This window comes from Oculina patagonica, chromosome 14 (assembly GCF_052425735.1).
Source record: "Oculina patagonica isolate OP01 chromosome 14, crgOcupat, whole genome shotgun sequence".
Taxonomy (NCBI): Eukaryota; Metazoa; Cnidaria; class Anthozoa; order Scleractinia; family Oculinidae; genus Oculina; species Oculina patagonica.
Window position 1 is genome coordinate 18345016 of NC_135771.1, and position 20129 is coordinate 18365144.

At 37.1% G+C, this 20129-nt stretch overlaps 1 protein-coding gene and 2 long non-coding RNA genes across 4 annotated transcripts in view; 2 read left to right on the top strand and 1 right to left on the bottom strand.

The window, feature by feature from the left end:
- Positions 1-5373, top strand: part of LOC144638717 (uncharacterized) — a 34942-nt gene extending 29569 nt beyond the window's left edge. Inside the window, exons 28-31 of one of the 2 annotated variants that reach the window (XM_078497942.1) lie at positions 126-993; positions 1515-1581; positions 1754-1908; positions 4348-4704. In XM_078497942.1, coding sequence (XP_078354068.1) covers positions 126-993; positions 1515-1581; positions 1754-1908; positions 4348-4449 — 1192 coding nt within the window. In that variant the 3' untranslated portion in view covers positions 4450-4704. Of the gene's footprint in view, positions 1-125; positions 994-1514; positions 1582-1753; positions 1909-4347 lie in introns of both variants that reach the window. The other variant, XM_078497943.1, reaches the window with a different exon arrangement.
- Positions 5374-7053: 1680 nt separating this feature from the next.
- Positions 7054-9970, bottom strand: LOC144638780 (uncharacterized). The gene is made up of 3 exons (XR_013568006.1): positions 9866-9970; positions 8198-8483; positions 7054-7465 (listed from the first exon to the last, which is right to left on the bottom strand). It is a non-coding gene; the product is annotated as an uncharacterized LOC144638780 (long non-coding RNA).
- Positions 9971-11091: 1121 nt separating this feature from the next.
- Positions 11092-16471, top strand: LOC144638773 (uncharacterized). The gene is made up of 4 exons (XR_013568003.1): positions 11092-11235; positions 12550-12627; positions 13350-13456; positions 15818-16471. It is a non-coding gene; the product is annotated as an uncharacterized LOC144638773 (long non-coding RNA).
- The last annotated feature ends 3658 nt before the right edge of the window (positions 16472-20129 follow it).

A 20129-nucleotide genomic window follows, 5' to 3' on the forward strand; every position in this document is an offset into this window, starting at 1 on the left:
AATAACTGAGAAGTCACGCTAAGGAAGTAACGCAACTGTCTGGTCTTTGACAGGGTATTGCTGTTGTTTTTAGTTGAAAGTTTTTTGCGTTTACTGATATATTTTTTAATGTTTGTTTTACACAGGAAAAAAGAAGATCAGTATAACCAGAAAAGAATGGAGTCTGCGTCCAATCTTCTTTCCGAGATGTTGGCCGAGCCAGTTCCCAAACCCACGGACCGTAAACCAAATCTCCGTTACGGAGGTAGCGTGAATTCGCGTTATTCAACATCACTTGCAGGAAAAAAGAAAAGAACTAGTGAACGAAACAAAAAATTACCTAAAGCTCCGCTTAAAGGTAAACGCGGCCGACAAGAATCAGCTCCAACAAAAGAAAATCGTTTGCTTGAGGAACAACAGTACCATGTAGATTCGCCATTGTCTGAAGAAGTCGCGAGGCGAGGGCAAGCAGATCTAGGGGTGAGATCTCAAAATACTCCTCGATATGACTTAATACGGACTAGCAGTCCAGTCACAACAGCTGAATATAGTTTAAGGAGATCACAAGAAGAAAACATTGATGAAGACAGGGATAAATATAGTAAAGAAAAACAGTTACCGACCGACGATTTCTGGCGCTCGAAGTCTCCTACAGGCGCCGAGTTTGTCACGACACGAACATATCGGAAGTTCGTGAAGGAGCAACCTAAGCGATTTAAAGCAAGGGACGCTGCTATGCGCAAAACGCCTCCAGGGGGGCTAGGTGGGTATGGTTTATCCCAGCAGCTCCGAGGCACGGCCGCTATGGGAAGAACTTTCCAAAGGACACGGCCGACGGACCCTCTCCTCCCTGGAGGTGAAACATTAGCGGAAATAGATCGCCTGTTGGAGGATATTCCTGACGATGGTTCCACTTTTGATCAAGAGAGGCTTGAAGGAATAGAAAGCTTGTTAGAAGGAGATGATGAACTAAGGGACTTGTTATCTGATGTAGATTGGCGTGCTATCAGCAAGGTGAGTCTACTAGATTTCACTTTTTTGCTCTTGTCACGCATTATGTCTCGTAGCGTGTCACGTATCGTGTCACGCATCGTGTCCCGTCTCTTTGATACTGCGTGACAGTAGGACACACCCTGGCTACACCTCTTGTCACGACAAATATCCTACCTCTTGTCACGTTTCTTGAGACAATCCTTTTCTCGCTCCTTGTCACGCCTCGTGTCGATTGTCTCGTCACACCTTACATGACAAGACGCGCCGTGACACCTCTTGTCACGTGTCTTGTCAAAAAGTCACGTCTCTTGTCGCGCTTCATGTCACGAATCTAGTCAAGGTTCTATTTTTGGACCATCGTTAGTGCTCACACTTTTGCTTAACACTGCCAGTAAAAAAAAATTGACGCAAGCTTTTTTCTATGAAAACATTTCTAATCTTATTGTTTCTAACAACATGACCGCCAGGTAACCCAACCATTGTAGAATTAAGAGTACAAACTTTTCCTATTGACTACAGAGTAACAGTGTAATTTCTTTTAGCCTCAAAGGGCCGATTCTGTCAGAGCAGCTAGAGAACATTCCAGTGTGGTTGACGCAAGAGGAAGAGGTAAATAATTCAACATTTCTTCTAAAATAGCAAAAGGCAGCAAGATGTTGAGAAACTACCTTGTACAGCATAATTATCAGTACCACATAAAAAAATCCTGCTCAATTAGCTTTCAACTGCTCAATTAGTTTTGACCAGCTAGTCATGTGCTTTTTGTGTTTCTCTTTTTCAGATTGGCGATCAAAAGTCGGCCAGGGCCATATGCCTCGCCATGCTGAGCCTGCAGTACCTTCTGACAGCAGTCTGTTGCCAGAGTTTGATGGTGACGTCAGCCTATGGAATACAAGAGAGAGTATGCGCGCATCTGACGATGTTGCACAGCTCCTGGTGAGTGATGGAATAGTTGTTGTATCGATGAAAATGACGATGAATTTGAAAGAGATTAGCGCTGTCTTTGGTTTCCTCAAAATCATGCAATAAAGTATAATATGAAACGTTAAATCTGTTTCGAAGCATATTGTTTCTCTTCCCGTGAATTGAAAGCTGAGATGCTTGGGGGTAACCTTGCAATGGACTAGCATTCCATCCAGGGGGGTAATAGAAATACTCCTAGTCAGTTCATGTTATTGAAACTGGAGATATACTCGTTTGTAGACTTTACTCTTATTATTATCTCGCTATGAAACGTGATGTTAGCGAAGAAATGTCTTCTATGGATCCAAATGACACAACCATAGCTTCATTACAAACAAATTTGTCTCCCGGGTGTTATAATTAAAAGTTACAAACCAACAAGATGAACTTGAAAAATGTTCAGCCTACATTTTTTCAAAAAACCATATCGCTATCCATTTTAATTTTCTTCAATTTTGGTCCATCCGTACCTTCTTTCGTGTTTGTCGTGTTACTGAAACGTTGCTTCACTGTTTTAGGTGGTTATTTTTATACTTCACTCAATTTGGTAGCCATTTTCTTATGTCTAAATTTCGCCAAAAACAGTGACACAGTTTCTTTAAAGGGGCAGTATGACGAGAAGTCTACTAGGCTTTTGTGTTAACTATGATAGGATTATGAGGGTGCACTCTCAGTGATCAACAACATAACTTTTGAACAACAAAAGAAAGGCATAAATTCCTCAGGGGGGGGGGGGGGTTCTCGGGCTTGTAAATGACGGGGATGATCGAATGGAGGCAAAATTTAGGACCCAAAAAATCCCGTAGTCTTCCGACATTACCCAAAAAAATCCCTGGACCAAAAATAACCCCCCCAAAAAATCCCTTGTCAAATTACCCCTAAATTGCCTGGAGGGGCAATAACATAACACAGAGAACGCTCGTTTTGTTTATTCATCATACCATAAATATGCCAAGGTCGCGCCAAGGCACTTTAGTTCGTTTTTAATACCCAAAAAATCCCCTTTCTAAATCAAGTCACCCAAAAAAATACTTGCCAAATTTTCCAACCCAAAAATATCCCGGAATCGAAAATTTCAAACCCAAAAAGAATCCTTCGATCATCCCCGTCATTAACAAGCCGGAGTACCCCCCCCCCCCCCGGGATAAATTCATTCTCCAAGGTGCGAATATACGTAATCAACGGCTTTTAAGTGATTTTCTTCCAAGTAACACTGGCAAACTTGAAAACGTCGGCCCGTCCTTTTCAAGTTTTTGGCCACTACTACCCTATCCGTACGTAGCCAAACCACTTTTTGACAATTTTCATGACTAGTACAGTACGTTTTAGCAAGGCCAGCCCACTATTCAATTTAGTGGATTTGCAATTAATACCAGCACATTTATTATACGGTAGCCCGGTTTTCGAATAGCACTAAATCATGGTGACACTGTCCCTACGTCACGGGGAATTCGCGGATTTTTGGTCTAAACTATTCTAAAGTTGATGGTAGGGCAACCTTACCTACGGCTATTAATGTTAATTTTTTTGTTGACGCGCGGAAACAACTTGAAAAGTGTAGTCTCAATTTTCCAAGTTGTAATCCATTTCCATCCTAGCCATCCACAGGCAATGACGCTTGTTGACAGTTTCAGTGCTCTAATTGCGGGCTCAATTTGAGAGGCCCGCAACCCTAATCTTGACAGTGACCAGCGGATTGCGTTTTACGCGTGCGCGCCACGTTAATAAAGAGCGAACAGAAAGCGGAAGTTGAAAATTTTGTTCTTCCACTAAGAACGATCGGAATGCGAAAACTGTGTCAATCACGACAGTTTGTCGTAAGACCGGAAGAGAAAAATCTGTTCTCCAAAAACGATAAGAATGCAGGCTTCTGTCACATGGAAGACTCGATGGAAGACGTTGTTTTATAGGTATTGCTTTTGAGAAAATTTGCTGTGATTGTATCACAGATAAACCACGGCAAAGCGAATGATTCCAACAACGGTTATTGTCGAGAAATTCGTTATAACACTGACAACATAGCGAGTTTTACGAATGAGAAAAATCACATCTCAATTCACACCGCGTGCTCGATAACACTTCCCAAAACCGTCAATCAAAAAACAACTTTGATCGGTTCGCGGCAATAGAAAACGATGAAAACGTGCATTCCTTGCGTGACGCGTTACTCGGAATAATTGTCTTTTGTCCATTTTATCATTTATTTATCGACACTGTCTACCAGAACCTTTTCTAAGTGCGTCAAGGCCCGCACTTTCTAACCTGTGGTTACCACTAGTATAGCAATAGTTAATAAAAATGGACCATTATGTTTAGGTTTCCTACCACAGAAATATATATTTTGGCTGTTCAAAAATCTGTTAAAAATTCGTGACAAAGCCCTTTTAATGATTATGCTTGTTCACTTTTCAGGCTGAAGTTGACGAGGCTGTAGGAAACATGTCGGAAAGTACTGGCAGTACCAGAAGTCAAATCGATTGGGAAGAAGTCGATAAAATCATGGGTGAAACATAGTTCAGGAAAACAACGTTTGCTACTATAAAACAAATTGTGATATTTTCCAAGGCCATTAAAATAATGGTTGAAAAAGCATTCTTATCATCTAACCCAAAGGTCTTCTGGAACAATGCGCGTTTTAACTATTGCTTTCCTGGCAGTAAATAAATTTGATGTGAATAACATTAACTTATTATTGACAAAGAGACTATTTATAAGAAATTTGATGTTTGCAGTGCCATGATTTGTAATTTTGACGGGTATTGCGACTTATATTTGTACTAGATATCCACTCAACACCACAAAACGTATCAAAAAAGTGAATAAGCTTTTTATTTCAAAAAAAATGTAAATATGACAGAAATCGGGATATCATAAGAATATTTTATTAAAGTAGTGCTTTTAAATATGTTTCCATATTTCTTCGCGGATTTCCATTGATGTTTACTTGAACTGTAAAAAAAAAAAATCAGTAACACAGAAGCTGTCCTCACCAAATCAAGACAGGAAGAACTGGTGACAGAAATAGAGAATAAATATTTCTTATAGATGTCTTACTGTGAAGTATTGTTCTTTTGTTGCGTTCTTGAGGACAGAACTCAGGAAATTATCATATTACTATCATATAACTATCATAGGAAATTAACGCGAATTTCAAAAATTCGCGTTAATTTTTGTTAACGTTAATTTCCGCGCCGTTAATTAAGTGGAGCGTTAATTTCCATAAACTTAATTTTCATAATTTTGGTCCCAATTTCTCGATACAGTCCAGACGTTCTTGACTCCTATGAAAGGCATTATTTCACCAGGGTGAAAATCTGCCGGTATCGCTGAAACTGTGAAGAACGCTCGAGGCGGTCAGATTCCTTCGCTTAACGCCTAATGTTGAAATAAACTTGTTCCTGTTGTCTAAACAAGTTTTTTTCTTTGTGTTCGTCACGTTAATTTTGAAATGTTACCCCCTCTTTTGCGTTAATTTCCTTTATTGGGAAGTAATTTTTTCTTCAATTTGTGTTATTTTAAAGATGATTTCCAGTCCGTACTGCGCAATCTCCGCCGAGTGTGAGTCCACAAAAGAGAATGTTTACAAGCAAAAATAGTCCGGGACAGACTTACCTTTCTCATTATTAACGCCAGAATCCGACATTACGAGTAAAAGAAGCTCGACGGACCGGACGTTTAGCTCACGGAATCGAACGAACGCTGTAATGGCGAACTACTTCATGACGCTCACCGAAGTGTAACGTTTCGACGAATTCAAAACAAAAATGAAAACAAACCCTGAGTCTGCGCAGTACGGACTGGAAATCATCTTTAAGTCACGTTAATTTTAAATACCTTTATTAACAAAAGCGTTAATTTCCTATAATAAAGTATTAGACGACTACACAAAACTCAAGTGTTATTGTACTCTAAGGAGTAGCCTGCGACCATTCTCACGTTTCGACAACACAGTTTTACTAGCCTCCTTTAATTCGTCACGCAATCTTTCCTCCCAAGCAAACGTCGAGAAAAGATTGCGTGACCATTGTAGATTAGGTAACGTCTGCGTAGGAAGCTAGGAGCACACGCGCTAAAGAATTAAAGACAGAGCCACGAGAACGGCGGGAGGGACTTGAGTTGGATAATAACACACGGTTGTGCGAAAAAAAAACACGTCACATAAGGCTAAGTTCTGTAACTGCCAAATTTAAAGGGATTGTGCCACGGGTAAGTTATTTTTTTGTTATTAAATTTTGCCAAATATTCGCTTAAAACTAAATGTTTACAAAGAAACTAATTCTATGATTCTTAATTACAAAACCATAGCTTCATTGCAGCCAAAGGTGTCTCCCGGGCGTTATAATTTTAAATTACAAGCAGACAAGATTAACTTTGAAAACTGATCCGCCGGACCATATTTCAAAACCCTACATCGCAATCCGTTTCAATCTTCGACACTTTTGGCCATCCGTCCCTTTATTGCATTTGGTGTGTTATTTAAATATTCCTTCACTGTTTTAAGAGGTTATTTTATACATTAAAACGAATTTGATGATCATTTCCTATGCCTAAGTTTGGCTAAAATCCGTGACACGGTCCCTTTAACAGTCTGATCTAAAATGTCGCCATAGAAATTCTCCCAACCCATCTGAATACGCTCGTTACAGTTCTAGCTGTGAAAATTTGTGAAATTATCAAAAGGAGAAAGCAAATTCTCATCAGACCCGTCCCTCTGTATGCAATATACGTTTGTTAAGCCCAGGGTTGTGTGTATAGATTGTGTGACTGATTGTAATTAACTGGTCTCTGACTCAGCTTTATAAATAGTTTATAACCCAGGGGGCGGACTCCGTTGTAAATGACGGGGATGGTGGAGGCAATCAGGACCCAGAAATCCCAGTCTTCCGACATATCCAAAATCCCTGAACCAAAAAAACCCACAAAAAACCCAAAAATAACCCCCAAATCCCCCAGGCCAACCCCAAGCGGGACAAACACAAAGAACGCCGGACACGCCAAGGCCGCGCCAGGCACTGTCACCAAAAAACCCCACAAACAAGAACCCAAAAAACCCGGAGAATCAAACCCAAAAATCCCGCCCCCGTCATTAACAAGCCGGAGTACCCCCCTGGGGTTTATAAGTTTGCCATATATTAATTATTGATCAAGAATGTTTCTAAATGTATTGATTTTTGAGATTAAGTGACCTGTGGTTCGTACAAACGATTATCGAACACAAATGCATGCCACAGGAACCTCAAGTGTCTTTCGTACCCAATCGTCGCCATGTTTGGCAAGTAACTTAAAATATCGAAACAACTTTTGGCACGTGCCACGTCCATTAAAACAGGAACTATAAAGAGAACAATGGAAGTTTCGAGTCCTTAATATTGCTACTCCTTCAAGTGAATATTCAGTTCTTGTAGTCAGGCAGGTCCCACATGGATTGCTCCCACCTAGAACAATTCCACATCTCTTTGACGGCTTGGAAGAGGATAAAACGCTTCTCTTCACTTTCCGTGACTGGAAGGAATTTTCCTTGCGTATTACGCTAAAAGAAACGGAGAGGTGTAATGGGTAAGAGGTATAGTGTATTAGTCAGGCTTACTCGAACATCAGAGCTGCGAGACGTATGAGGAGAGCACGGAAATTTAGTTCTTCTTTTGCCATTTTCGTCCCCATAGCCCTTTCCGCTTCCCTTTACGGGGCCTTGGCACGAGAAACGAAGGGCTCTGAAGACGAAGGATTTCCAGTCCTAGATTCTGGGACTTCCGGTCTTCATGTATGCAGTCGTGACGTTTCTATATACTGTGTGACAGTCATGGCGTTTTTTCAGTTCCGTTCAAGATTTCTTTGTTATCAAACAGCCAATCAAAGAAATTTGAACTAATTCAAAAATATTTTATCTCGTACCAAGCCCCGCCGGCTAAGAGAAAAGAAAAGGGCTATGGGGACGAGAATGTTTTTTTTGCCTTCTCCCCAGTCTTCCCTTCCTCACGGCCGGGGCCGCGACCAGCGCGAGAAAAGCAAAGGCCACCCACCACAACGAGGCTGACGTTTCGACTGGGAAATCTTCGGAAAAGTTTCAGAAAATGGTCGATATGTCAAACTTGTCTTCGCGTGTTTAAATCTCGACATCGAATTAAACACTGAGAACAGTTTCTTATCTCCGTTATTACCATGTGTTGTTCTCTATATAATTCCGTGTGAGTCAAAACGTTCCTTCCAAACTTTGTAACGACCCTTTAAGGAGAAAAAAGCTTTTTATCACGATCTGGCTTACCTTACATTCGGAAGGTCTAGAACCCCAATTTTTCTAAGTTGTAGAACAACGTCTTCAAAGGAGGGTGAATTATTGCGATAAAAAGCTACATCGTTGTTAGACGATCGTCGGGAGATAATATGTGTGACTTTCTGCGTCACGCGCTTGATGTACTCTTGTTAGCTTATGGTGATTGCGTGACTTCCATTTAAGCTGAGTCTTGCGTGACCGGTGTAGGCTATTCTTGACAGTTAAAGGGTACAGTATGATTAAAAAGTAGATGGTGGCTCCCCGCATGGTTGGCAAGCTGTAAAAAAGAAAGTTAAAAATGTTACGAATTAGAACTTATTTGTTGCTAGGCGTTGTAACCTTGTGTAAGATAAAGTTTCTTTCAAGTCGGTTTTAGGTCATCAATGCGATGCTTATCATATTATTTGGTATTTTTTTTTTTGTTAGCTAATACCCCTCCCTGAATAAGTGGAGTAAAATACTTCATGTGATTAACCAGCTTTAATAATTTTCAATATTCGATTAGATTTTTTTGTATAATTAACGAATAGCATATCTTTAACCCTGTGAAGTTAGTGGGGCATCGATTTGAAGCGAAACGTACTTTATTATACCCTTTGTATTGAACACCCTTCGTAAAATGGTCTGGGGCCAAGACCGCGGCCCTTGGAATAAATCGGTCCGAAATGGGCCGATTTTTGAAAGTACATCCAAGTCACAAGGTTGCTTTACGGTTGTGTATTCTTTTGTATTTATTTTTGTATTTTTTTAGCATTCATAAGTATTTTTTGAACTTCCCAGTTTTTAAGCTCAAAGATTCAGTTTCTAATGAAGAAATCGGTAGGCTTCATAGATTCCGCTTCCACCCCCAACTCTTTAAAGACGTTGTTATACCCGTGACTTTGAGCCATCTTATATTTTAGCAAAGTTAAATGTAAATTTTTGAAAAACAAAACTGACTTGAAAATACCTTTCCTATGAAAGCCAGTTGAATGCAAGAAACCCGGTCATGATCAATGAACATTTGATCTCCTTAAATTACAATTTTAGCCCTAAAAAATTAGAAAATTTGTTTGTAGCCTATTGAATGTTAGGACCACAAGACCGCTGATTAAAATCCGAAATGGGTCGATTTGAAAGTGACCAGTCTTGGAAGTCACAGGGTTTTATTACACTTTGTATATTTTTGTATTTATTTTTGTATTTTTTTTAGTATTTTTTGTTCTTTTTGAGTTTTTTGTAAACATTTATGCGACGTGTCTAATGAAGGAATCGGTAGACTTATAGATAACTCAAAACGTTGATACACCTCGATTTTTAGAACGTATTTTTTAAAAAAAAATTGAAAACTTTTAAAATCGAAACTGTCTTAAAAATACCTTTCCCATGTAAGCCAGTTGAATGCAAGAATCCCTGTCAATCAATGAACATTTGATCTCCTTTCATTGACTTAACTGGGCTTCCTAAACTTACTACAAGTTTAAAATTTGTTTGTACTATTGTTGTTAGAGCTGGTTAAATAAGCTTAAACTTCTTGTAATGCAAATGAAAGAAAATATAATGTAAAATCTCTTCGCTTTTTTACCCTCTTTCTTTATATCACAGCATGTGGTAAACATTTCTCTGCCTGCCTTAAATCATGTGAACGAAAAACTTCAGGTGGGAAAATGTGACAATTACCTTAGAAGATTAGACTGTTGCTCCGTGTTACCGCTAGAAGGTGTCACATTCCGTTGAGCATTCTCCTGTTGATTTGTAGTTTAAAAACTTCTTGACAGATATTTATCAATCAAAAGGTCGAGGAGAAATTCCACCTGCAAGTTGCTGGTGTTTCTCGAATAAAAAAATAAACAACAGGCTACAACTTTTTTTTATTCTCAGAAAAAACAGGTAGTTGTTACCAGATAAGCATATACAACAATTCTTAACAATAACAGCAAGCCTGCGTTGCAATTGGCCAAATAGGAGAGTGGGGACGAAGGAGGAAATCGGCCCCATTCCATTCTTGTTCCCAGCCGCTTGTCCCCTGGAACTGGGGCGAGGAAAGTGACAGGGACACAAGATAGAGGAATTTCAGCAAACCATCACCGTAACCCTGTTGTGGGAGTAAACGGTGATCGATTGGCAATTTAAATTCCATTGTAATATCTAGCCAACAAATCATGTGTCTCCAGAGCAACTTGATCTTGTGCCCCAGGTTCTGTTGGCTAAGAGGGACAAGCGGCTCTGGGAACAAGAATGGGCCTCATTCTCTTTGCGACATCAACGCTCGCGCCAGTGAAATTAACCACGCACTGAAGAAAGGCTAAGTCCGAAACGTTTTACGTTTTAAAAAGCTTTCATGACACTAAACGAAGAGTTTTCTAACCATTTTGCTAAGGTTAATCACAGGTGACCAAAACGTACTATAAGAGTCATAAGAGTTTGTATGGATTTAAAATCGAGCGTTTGTGTGGATTTGAAAATAAGTGGTAAAAATATCCTCTTTTTCCTTTGAAAAACTTCAATAAAGCTCGAAACATCGCCTGGTGTCCTTTATTTTTTCTTTCTAGACTAGTGCTTCAGGAAAGCCATACTCGCCGCGATCTTCGCTTCAACGGTCTATCGCACACTAAAAGAAAGACAAGGTTGGAAAGCAATTTTTGAAAATTTGCGGAAAGCACTTCAATTATGTTATTTGCGATATGAAAAATGAGGAAAGTCGCTACACTTAAATATTTTCTCTTATTTTTAACATATCCTCTTTGCGCCTTGAATACCGAACGTTTCTGGCGGGAAAATCGAAGAAAATTTAAATTGCAAATATCTTCCACTATACGGGCTTTCTGAATCTGCTAATTATTCATCACGAGTCAAGTTTGCTATCATCCACGTTTGTTGATTTTCGATGGTGGCGTGCCGTTTATGTTTGCAAAGAAATGGGAAAAATATTTGTTTGGTTAAAGCAGAAGACTTCTAATTACAAGACGAAAGATCTGTTCCAACAGCCAGGCGCTATGTGGACCGAAATATCGATGCGTCCAACTTTAAAGGACAAGATTTGGACAGACGTAAGGTACACGTGTTTAGTTTGGTCTTTGCTAGAACTCGCGCTGTCATTAGGCATAAATAGATTGTGCTCGGCATTTTGAGCAATTTAGCGTTTTGAGCAATTTTTGTAGTTCCAGCAACCTAGGGCAACTTTTGCCTTCCTTGGCAATTTGAGCAACAATTGTATAAAACCGATCCAAACCATAAAAGGTCGTTCATTTCGAAGGATTTTATTAAAACTTTAGCCATAGTAAACATATGATGCCCATCCAAGTTGTGCAATGAAACACTAGAAACGTTTTTTTTGAAGTATTTGAGTTTAAAGAGTAATTGAATCAAAAAGTATTTTTTTAAGAATTTTAATAAATGTTTTGACAACAAACAACAACACGTTTTGAGTATTTATCAAAAACAAAACGACCTAGAGCAAGCAACTTTTCAATTTTGGTGGCAACTTTTGATATTTGAGCAACTTTAGAGCAACTTTTGGGTATCTTGTGAAGCAACTTTTCCTGAATTTACTAGCACAATCTATTCATGCCTAGCTGTCATGGCTGTTTAGCGAGTTGTTACGTATTCGTGAGATTTTTTTTTTTTTTTTTTTATTTAAGCGAGAAGAATACTTTGTCTGCTTCACTCTCCCAAAAACTTGAAAGAGACGGGTCTTTGTCTTGAAGTACATTGATTGAAATTTGTTATGTTTTGGAGTAACAACAGACGAGAAATATTCTTTAGAAAGAGGCGCGCACTTTTAAGTTTGAAATAGTACGAAATACATATTTAAGATGACTCTGTATCCATCTTAAGTCTTTCGGTTCGCTTTAAGATCATTTATCTTTATGTTTAGATGTCCAAATGTTGAATTGTTTGGAAAGATCTTCACATAGCACCATCATTAATTTTGCATACAAATTATTCCATATAATCCTTCACACAAAAACTAAACCTGATTGAAGAAACGTTGACCCATGAAAAGTATAAACGATAAACGATGCGACCCAAATGTTTACTGGGAAATCGGAAAAAGTAATCGTCTTCTGTGACAGAATGAACATAATAATACGACAGATTGCATAAATCATGCTTTCAAAGCTCTCAAAGACAAAAAATTCCTTGATTATAAATAAATTGAACATTACTATGGGTTCTACTATGCTTACCAATGCTGTCTACCCAGAATCCCGTTCGGTCTTATCGTTCTTGGTTTGTGCTTTTCATGGGTCAACGTTTCTTCAATCAGGTATATACTGTAGTTACAAAATTGTACGAATTATTAATGTAGGATGCTCTGCAGAAATTTTGCTAATTGTTTTGGTATTTTTGTAATATTCTAGGCTTGTTCAACGGAGGGAAGTGAGATGGACCGGTCCAAACACATCTCTGTGACGTCAGACATGGCCGTCTGACCTTAGGTGAGTCGAGACTCACCTACATTGACACCTACATTGACACCTACATTTATGTTTCTTGTTTATTAAATCAACAAATCAAATACCAGCTAGTATTTTGCTGTTTTCATAGTGATTTACTAAAGCATATTCATTTTGCCACAAATATCAATACAAAAGCGTCTAATAGCCATATTCGACAGATTGGACGGAACAGCGCAATGGAGGCCATGCGGGGAATTTATTAAAAACAGCTTCATATCATTTGCATTTGAAAAGATTACCCGCATTAGCCCCATTGCAAGCAGTTCCAGTCCAATACCGAGAATACGAATAAGGCCTATTGTTTCACGCAAAAGAACCTCTGTTTCCTAACAATTGTGGAAACGCATTGACGTCATAAAATCCAAAATGGCGGCGCGCGGGAAATTTAAAAGCGATAATCTTTTCCGTTTATTTAATACAAAGAATACACTTGTCCAGTGATGGGAAACAATGACTGTGAAATACAAAACAACAAGTTTCTTTGACTTTGGTGTTCCCCGTTCCCTATAAATATGCTTCTGATCCCATGTTGCCAAACGATTAATGGCCATGATCCCTTGTTCCCTAAAACCCCTGGGCCTCAACGAAAAGTGGCAAGCTTCACAATCTGAAATTATATGTCAATTTTTTCTTGCATTAAGGTTATTTGTTTAATATCCACTATACAATCGGTGACATTTAGAATTTAATATTTCCAACAGGCAAATAATTGAGCGTCATTGAGTGTGGCAATATCGCTATGAGTGGTTTAAGCTAACAAGAAATAAAGGAAGGATTCACGCATCATTAAACAACTCTTCTGTCCAAGGTATGTGTTGGGTATTATCCTTTTAGTTGGAGAATTAGTTGAGATTGCTGTTTCATTTATTATTTTCTGATTGATCGGACAAATTTAGAATTTTTAGTTCAGCTTGGTAATCTCGGCAATTTCAACTTTGAGCAACTTGTATGCCACTGTAAACAATCCGACTGAAAGCGATCAATACAGCTGTACTAAAGAAAGATGAAAGTTTCAGATGAGATAAGTTTCATCGAAATCGGAGTTGCCATAGCAACGTTATGACGTCACCACCCATTTTACACGAGACCGATTTTCTTGTTATGAAGGGATTATTTTGGAAAAATACTACTAGATCTTGGACTTGACATAGTTTTCTCAAGGTTTGTGAAATTAAAAGAATTTTTTGTGCTAAAATATAACAAAAACAAAGCAGTCGTAAAACGTTATTGAGAAGACGTTCACAAGGCCCGCCAGATCAAATAACATTTTGGTCTTAAGTGGAACTTGTACTTTCTAATTACCTCGTGTAGTGTGTAAATCTCAGAGAAATCGTTCCATTTTTTTAGTGCTCTAAAATAGCAATTCTTAATAAAAATGGACCATTATTTTTAAGTTTTCTAAGACACAAATTTGGCTGTTCAAAAATCTGTTAATATCCGTGACATAGTCCCTTTAAGTAATAAATTGTCTGATTTTCAAAGTAATTGAAAAATGCTGTACTTTTTTTTTAATCAGATGTAAGATTGAACACGAAGCCTCCTTTTCTTTAAAATTGGAAAACATCAGTATTTCATTCGCAAGACAGACACTAAACGCGCCTTCAAAATAAAAATAGAATTGTGGACTTCAAATTGAGTATTGTCTCTTCTTTCTTACAGCAATTTATCACAAAATATTGTTTGCCTGTTTATTTGTATTCTTTTATCCAAAGTTTCCAAAGTTCTTTTAGGAATCGGTTTTGTGTGAGCATGAAACTTTTATATACAACGCTTGTTCAAAAAAGTTTCTTATTCATTCTTATTGCTAGTCTAAAAGTGCTTGAATGTAATTCTTGTTTCACTCAATGAACAGTAGTTTTGCTGTAAACAATCATTTCCTCAGACTTGATCAATTCTTTTCAAAACAAAAACAAAACGTGACCTATCATTAGTCACACCTCTTATATGAGTGTCACGACATCGCGCGTGTTTCGCGTTCCCAGTCACACAACATGTGTAACTATTGTCTATGAATAAGTAGGCCAGAACACATCTGAAATTATTTAAGAAATGTAATGTGTTGTTTACGCGTTGATAAATTGATATATTTTTATAGCCCATAAAAGCTGCGGTTTTCCTATTTATTGTTTTGTTCTGTTATGACATGCAGAATTTTTTTACGAACCGTAAACACTTTCTGGGCTGTTTCTCGAGGGCAATGTTTTTGGTAGCATTTAGACAAACGAGAAAACCAACTACTGCTACAGGCTGAATTTACCAAGAGTTTTGGTGTTTCTTTTAAACAATAATAAGTTATCGTGGTTATTTCCAGATCCTTGGCAACCCAATCTCTTCGTTGCTATGGATTGTCTCAAACAAGCGAAATTGGCGAAACTACACTGTCCGTACGGCAGGCCGCTCTTATGTAAATCTGGTTTTCGGATTTCCTCGCTGCCTTTAACACATATCTAGCGCTAGATCCACTTATCATGTGGGAACCATATCAAAAGCAAAAATTCCAATCAATCATTAAATATTTGCCCACTAATTTTTGTCCTTAAATGTTAAGCTGACAAATGCATCAGGAAATTAATTTCATTTTAGAATTTATCGATAGATTATCTGCTGATTTTAGAGAGTTCAACTGTTATGTTAGTTAAGGCTGTTTTTAAAATTCAACTTCTGCCATTCCACAATTTCCAAAACATCAGAAATGCTTTTTGACTTTTTGTTCTTATAACTCTATGCTCGTATTGAAGCCTTGCTGAATTACTGGACTCAAATCGCGTTTTAATGCTTTTCCAGGCTGTTAATGTTGATGAAAACAAGATGTTTCTGCGGTCGAATTTATGTTGATTTTTTAACCAAGGCATTCCAGGGCACCAACTAAACCAAGATAACAATACTTTATTATAATAACCATTGTGTTTTTCTTGGAAAATAACACATTTGAATTTTACAGCACATCTTGTGATATTCAAATTTGCGCTCGCTTCGAATTCCAAAACAGCGAGTTCAAAGTAAGATATTAATGTAATCTTGCATAGTCAGGAAAAAAGCTGATGTAAAATAGAAAATACATTGTACTATTTAGGTGTTACCGTGAGCGTTTAATATAAGGCTATATTTTCTGCCACTGATTCTAATGAATCTATCCATGATTCTAATGTCGTTCTTGTTTATATTGCAGGGCAAAAGAAGTTGATCGTGCTGAGAAGCGACAAAGAAGCTATTCAGTCAAGCAAACAGCCTTCGGTGAATGGCGATTCATCGGCGAAAGACATTGAATAAATATAGTGAAAGTTTGAGTAGTTTATTTGGCGGGGAACGCACAGCAAAAACTTTTCCGCTTTAGAAAGAAGCTTTGCGATCGAAAAAACTAAGTCTTTTGACGGGAAAAATTTCTGCGCTTTTGAAAGGGTTTTTTTTTTGAGCAAAAAAAAACTAAGTCCTTTGGCGGGAAAAAATTCTGCGCTTTTGAAAGGAGCTTTTTGAGCGAAAAAAAAAACTAAGTCTTTTGGCGGGAAAAAAGGCTGCGCTTTTAAATGGTGTCTAGAAGTGAGTCAAAAATAAACTAAGTCTTTTGGCGGGAAAAATCTGTGCATTTACAGCAGATTTCACCCATCAAAAGGCAGGGTTTATTCTGATTTGATACTAGACCCCGTTCAAAAGTGCAGAAATTTTTCCCGCGTCGGCAACCCTCCATAGGCAAAATATATAAAAAGAGATAGCCTATATTTTGACTAGTTACCAGGCCCCTTTCAAAAGCGCAGAATTTTTTTTATTTTTTCTAGTAAATAAAGCAAGACTCATTTATTGATTACAAGTGTCTCTTTATTTCAACTTTTAAATCACAAGTTTATAGTTATTATACAAAGTAGTAAGCGCTAATTAACTATATTTCTAAGTGTAATAACAAAGATGGAAATAAATTTGAAGGCAAAAAACTGAAGTAGATTTTTCCTGCTTTTACAAACAAGTAACTACTAGCAAACTCGCCAAAGTTATAATAAGTCTAAGTCAGTTGGTTATTTATTCTAACCGATAAATGGCTGGCAAAAGCAAATTAGATTGAACTAAACAACTCCTGCTAGTCTGTTGATAATTTTACGAAATAACTAATTGCGAAAAGCAACTACATGTACTGGAAAACTTCAAAAATATAAACTAAGTCTTTTGGCTGTTTGATTTTTACAATAAATCGTAGGTAAAACTAAATCAAATCAAACTAAACAATTTTTGCTAGTTTTGTTAAGATTTAAGCGAATACTGGAAAATTTTCCTTAAATATAAACAAGTGTCTTGGTTGTTTGGCTTTTGCAATAAATCATAGGCAAAACAGTCAAAATTTCTGCTGATTTGTTAGACATTTTTGGCAAACAAAATAATCAAATTGTCAGATTACGAAAACTTTCAATGAATGAAAAAACACGTACAATTTTAGACGTAGACCCGTACAATATATGAGAAAACCATGCGAAAAAGATCGTTAAAAAATGTAAAGTTTGTGCTCCGTTTATTTTGGTATACATTCAGCAAATCAAACAAGTCAAAATTGATTGAAATTTGTTCTGCGAGTCAAATAAATTTTCAAGATATTTCTTTGGATACTTGCTTGATAGTGGCAACACACTGACTAAATGTTTTTCGAGTTTTGAACATCGTTTAGTGAATGTTTTACAGAGTTGATGTACGTTGTGTAAAATTTGATAGATATTAAATTCTAATCGTTTAGTAAAACAACGACTTGGATAAATTATAATCTAGATTTTAATAACTGTTCAAGAAATTCAGGGCACTTCTTGTATTTTTAACTGTGTGCAGAATTTTGTGTCGCAGGTTGGTCAGAAGCTACTTGAACAGTTTTGTAGATTTTGGCGTACGTATGGTAGAATTTTAACAGAATCAAATGTAACTTTGGAAACGGTCTTGGCAAATTGCAAGATGAAATTACCATCAAAATTTGTTTTTAATATCAAAATTGTTTTGCGTGTTTACGGCAAAGTGACACAGTTTCAAGACAATTTAGTGGATCCTTGAATTACTTTAGCTATCAAAAATTTAGTTTCACGAGTTTTGCAAAATAAATGATAGCTGTATCGAAATCTATTTTGTAAGATATTTTGGTGCACATATGTAGAAAATGTAAATTTGTAGGAATCTTGTAAATTGTGAGATAAATTTATAATTTCTCTTTTTAAAATTGAAAAACAAAAATTTTAAATTTTAATTGTCCGAAAATAAAATCAAAGGCCTCCTTCAATATTGTACGGGTCGTGGAAATATATCTAGCCCTTATCGTGAGATAAATTCTCATTAGTGGTCTTTCCAAATTTCCTTATATCAGGAGAGGAGAATTTGGTTGTTTATCGAGACAATTTCTCAATTAATTTCTCTGCTGATCAGTTCAGTTTTTCTCCTGACCTCGACGCTAAGTATCATACTCGAAAATGTTTTGAGAAATACGATTTTGATCGCTTAGTGAAACTAATGTTATTTACCTAATAAAGCACAGAACAAAACTTGTACAGGTGTGATTGAGATTTCATCTCGTCAGCTTGCTTCTGTAATCCATTGAAATCCAAAGCTGGCGAAAATCTGAGGAAAAATAAGCAAAATTCAATGTTAACAATTTGTTATAAATTTCATCGTTTTACAGTAAACAGGAATTCTAACGTAGATGTTGGCTACAGGCAGAAGGATATTTGATGTGATTTGCGCGTTGGAACGTGAAATATATATATTTGAAACACTTGTACAAATAATTCGATTTGGCACCCAAAATAATTTATCATGGTTCGTGTGACAAAATAAATTAATTTACATTTTGTTGTATTCGCGATCGCCGGCATTTTGGTCTTAAATTATGATGCAAATTAGTCTCCTGATTTTTGAGGACGCAAACAAACTTTTAAAAACCCTCCAAGATCTCAAACAAAAATTCTTAGTAGGCCGACTTACTTTTTTGCAGCTAATGTTTTTGCTGAATTTGAGATACTTTAGTTCTCATTTATGCTTTTGGCGCAAATAAGTTTTTTTTTTAATACGAAGTTGTTTACACACTTGACAAATAATTTGCATTATAATATGAAAACCATCATGGCGGCGATCGTGACCGCGGTCCACTGAAGGTCATTCAAGGTCAACCAAATTGAAAGGAGGCGGCATAGGTCTCCCCAAATATGCAAAAACGTTTTAGCTTTCAAATATTCTGTCACATTTAGGGAAAATACCCCCTAATTGTTAGTGAGCAGGATAAAATGACTAAAAAAAGTGCCAACACTGAAACATGGTTTGAGGAGCAAGGTTATTTTTAACATCAATAAAAGATTTGAAAATAATTTCGTGTGTTTTTGCTGTGTTTTTGCTGTGTTACCGCATAGCAGTGTTTGAGCCTGCGATGAAATATTCTTTTGGATAAAATCGAGCAAACGAGCTTTTGTAGGTTTGGGGATTGTTCAAAAGGGGTTTTTTTTTTTTTTTTAGGCTTTCGAGTCAAATCATTGCCAGTCCAGAGCGATCCAACAAAATTCCTTTTGCGATTAAATCTCGGTATGTTGAGTCCCATTCACACCAATAGAACATGTGTAAGCTCAATCAATTTTTAAATGATTGCAAATCGGTGCCAGGATTGTGAAAGTCGTAATTTACACAAAGTTTTAATAGACTCCTACTTGTTTCATTATGCGATCATGTTGAGTCAATTACAGTGACCTCGAGCTCGGTAAACAGTGTGTATACACAAAAGCTTTTTTTAAACTAAACAGCTTCAGCGCATGTTTAAGAATTGGTGTGAACAGACCACATCACATGCCCATTTTGAGTGTGAACGGGTTTTAAACTAAACGAAAAGCACTGACTGTTTTCACTAAATTCATGAGAGCTTTGAAAAGAAATAATTAACTCACCATCGTCTTAACATCAAGATCTTCCGTCTCCAATGAGCTTCAGTCTCCAGCTCTAAAACAGCATTGTTTAGTCTGTAAAATGATCAAGAGAACATAATAAGTGATTATGATCTTAAAGGAACAGTGTCACCATGATCTTTATTAATAAATTTTGGGTTTTTTTTTTTTTTAGTGCTACTTGGAAATCCAAAGAAAATGTTAGTATTAATTGGAAATCCACTTAATGTGGCCTGGCTTTGCTAAAACGTCACGAGAATAGTAAAAGGTGGTTTGGCTAGAGACGGATAGGACAGTGGTGGCCAAAAACTTGAAAAAGTCGGGCCGACATTTTCAAGTTTGACAGTGTTACTTGAAAAAATGAAAATGACTTAAAAATCATTGATTGTGTTTATTCACATCTTGGAGAATGAATTTATGCCTTTCTTTTGTTATTTTAAGGTTATTTTGTTGATCACTGAGTGTGCCCTTATAATTCTGTCAAAGTTTACACAAAAACTTAAAAGACTTTTTGTGATACTGCCCCTTAAAAGAAGCTTTAGCATCCCATTATTTTCAGTGTGAACAAGATTTAAAATAAACAAAAAACTCTGATCG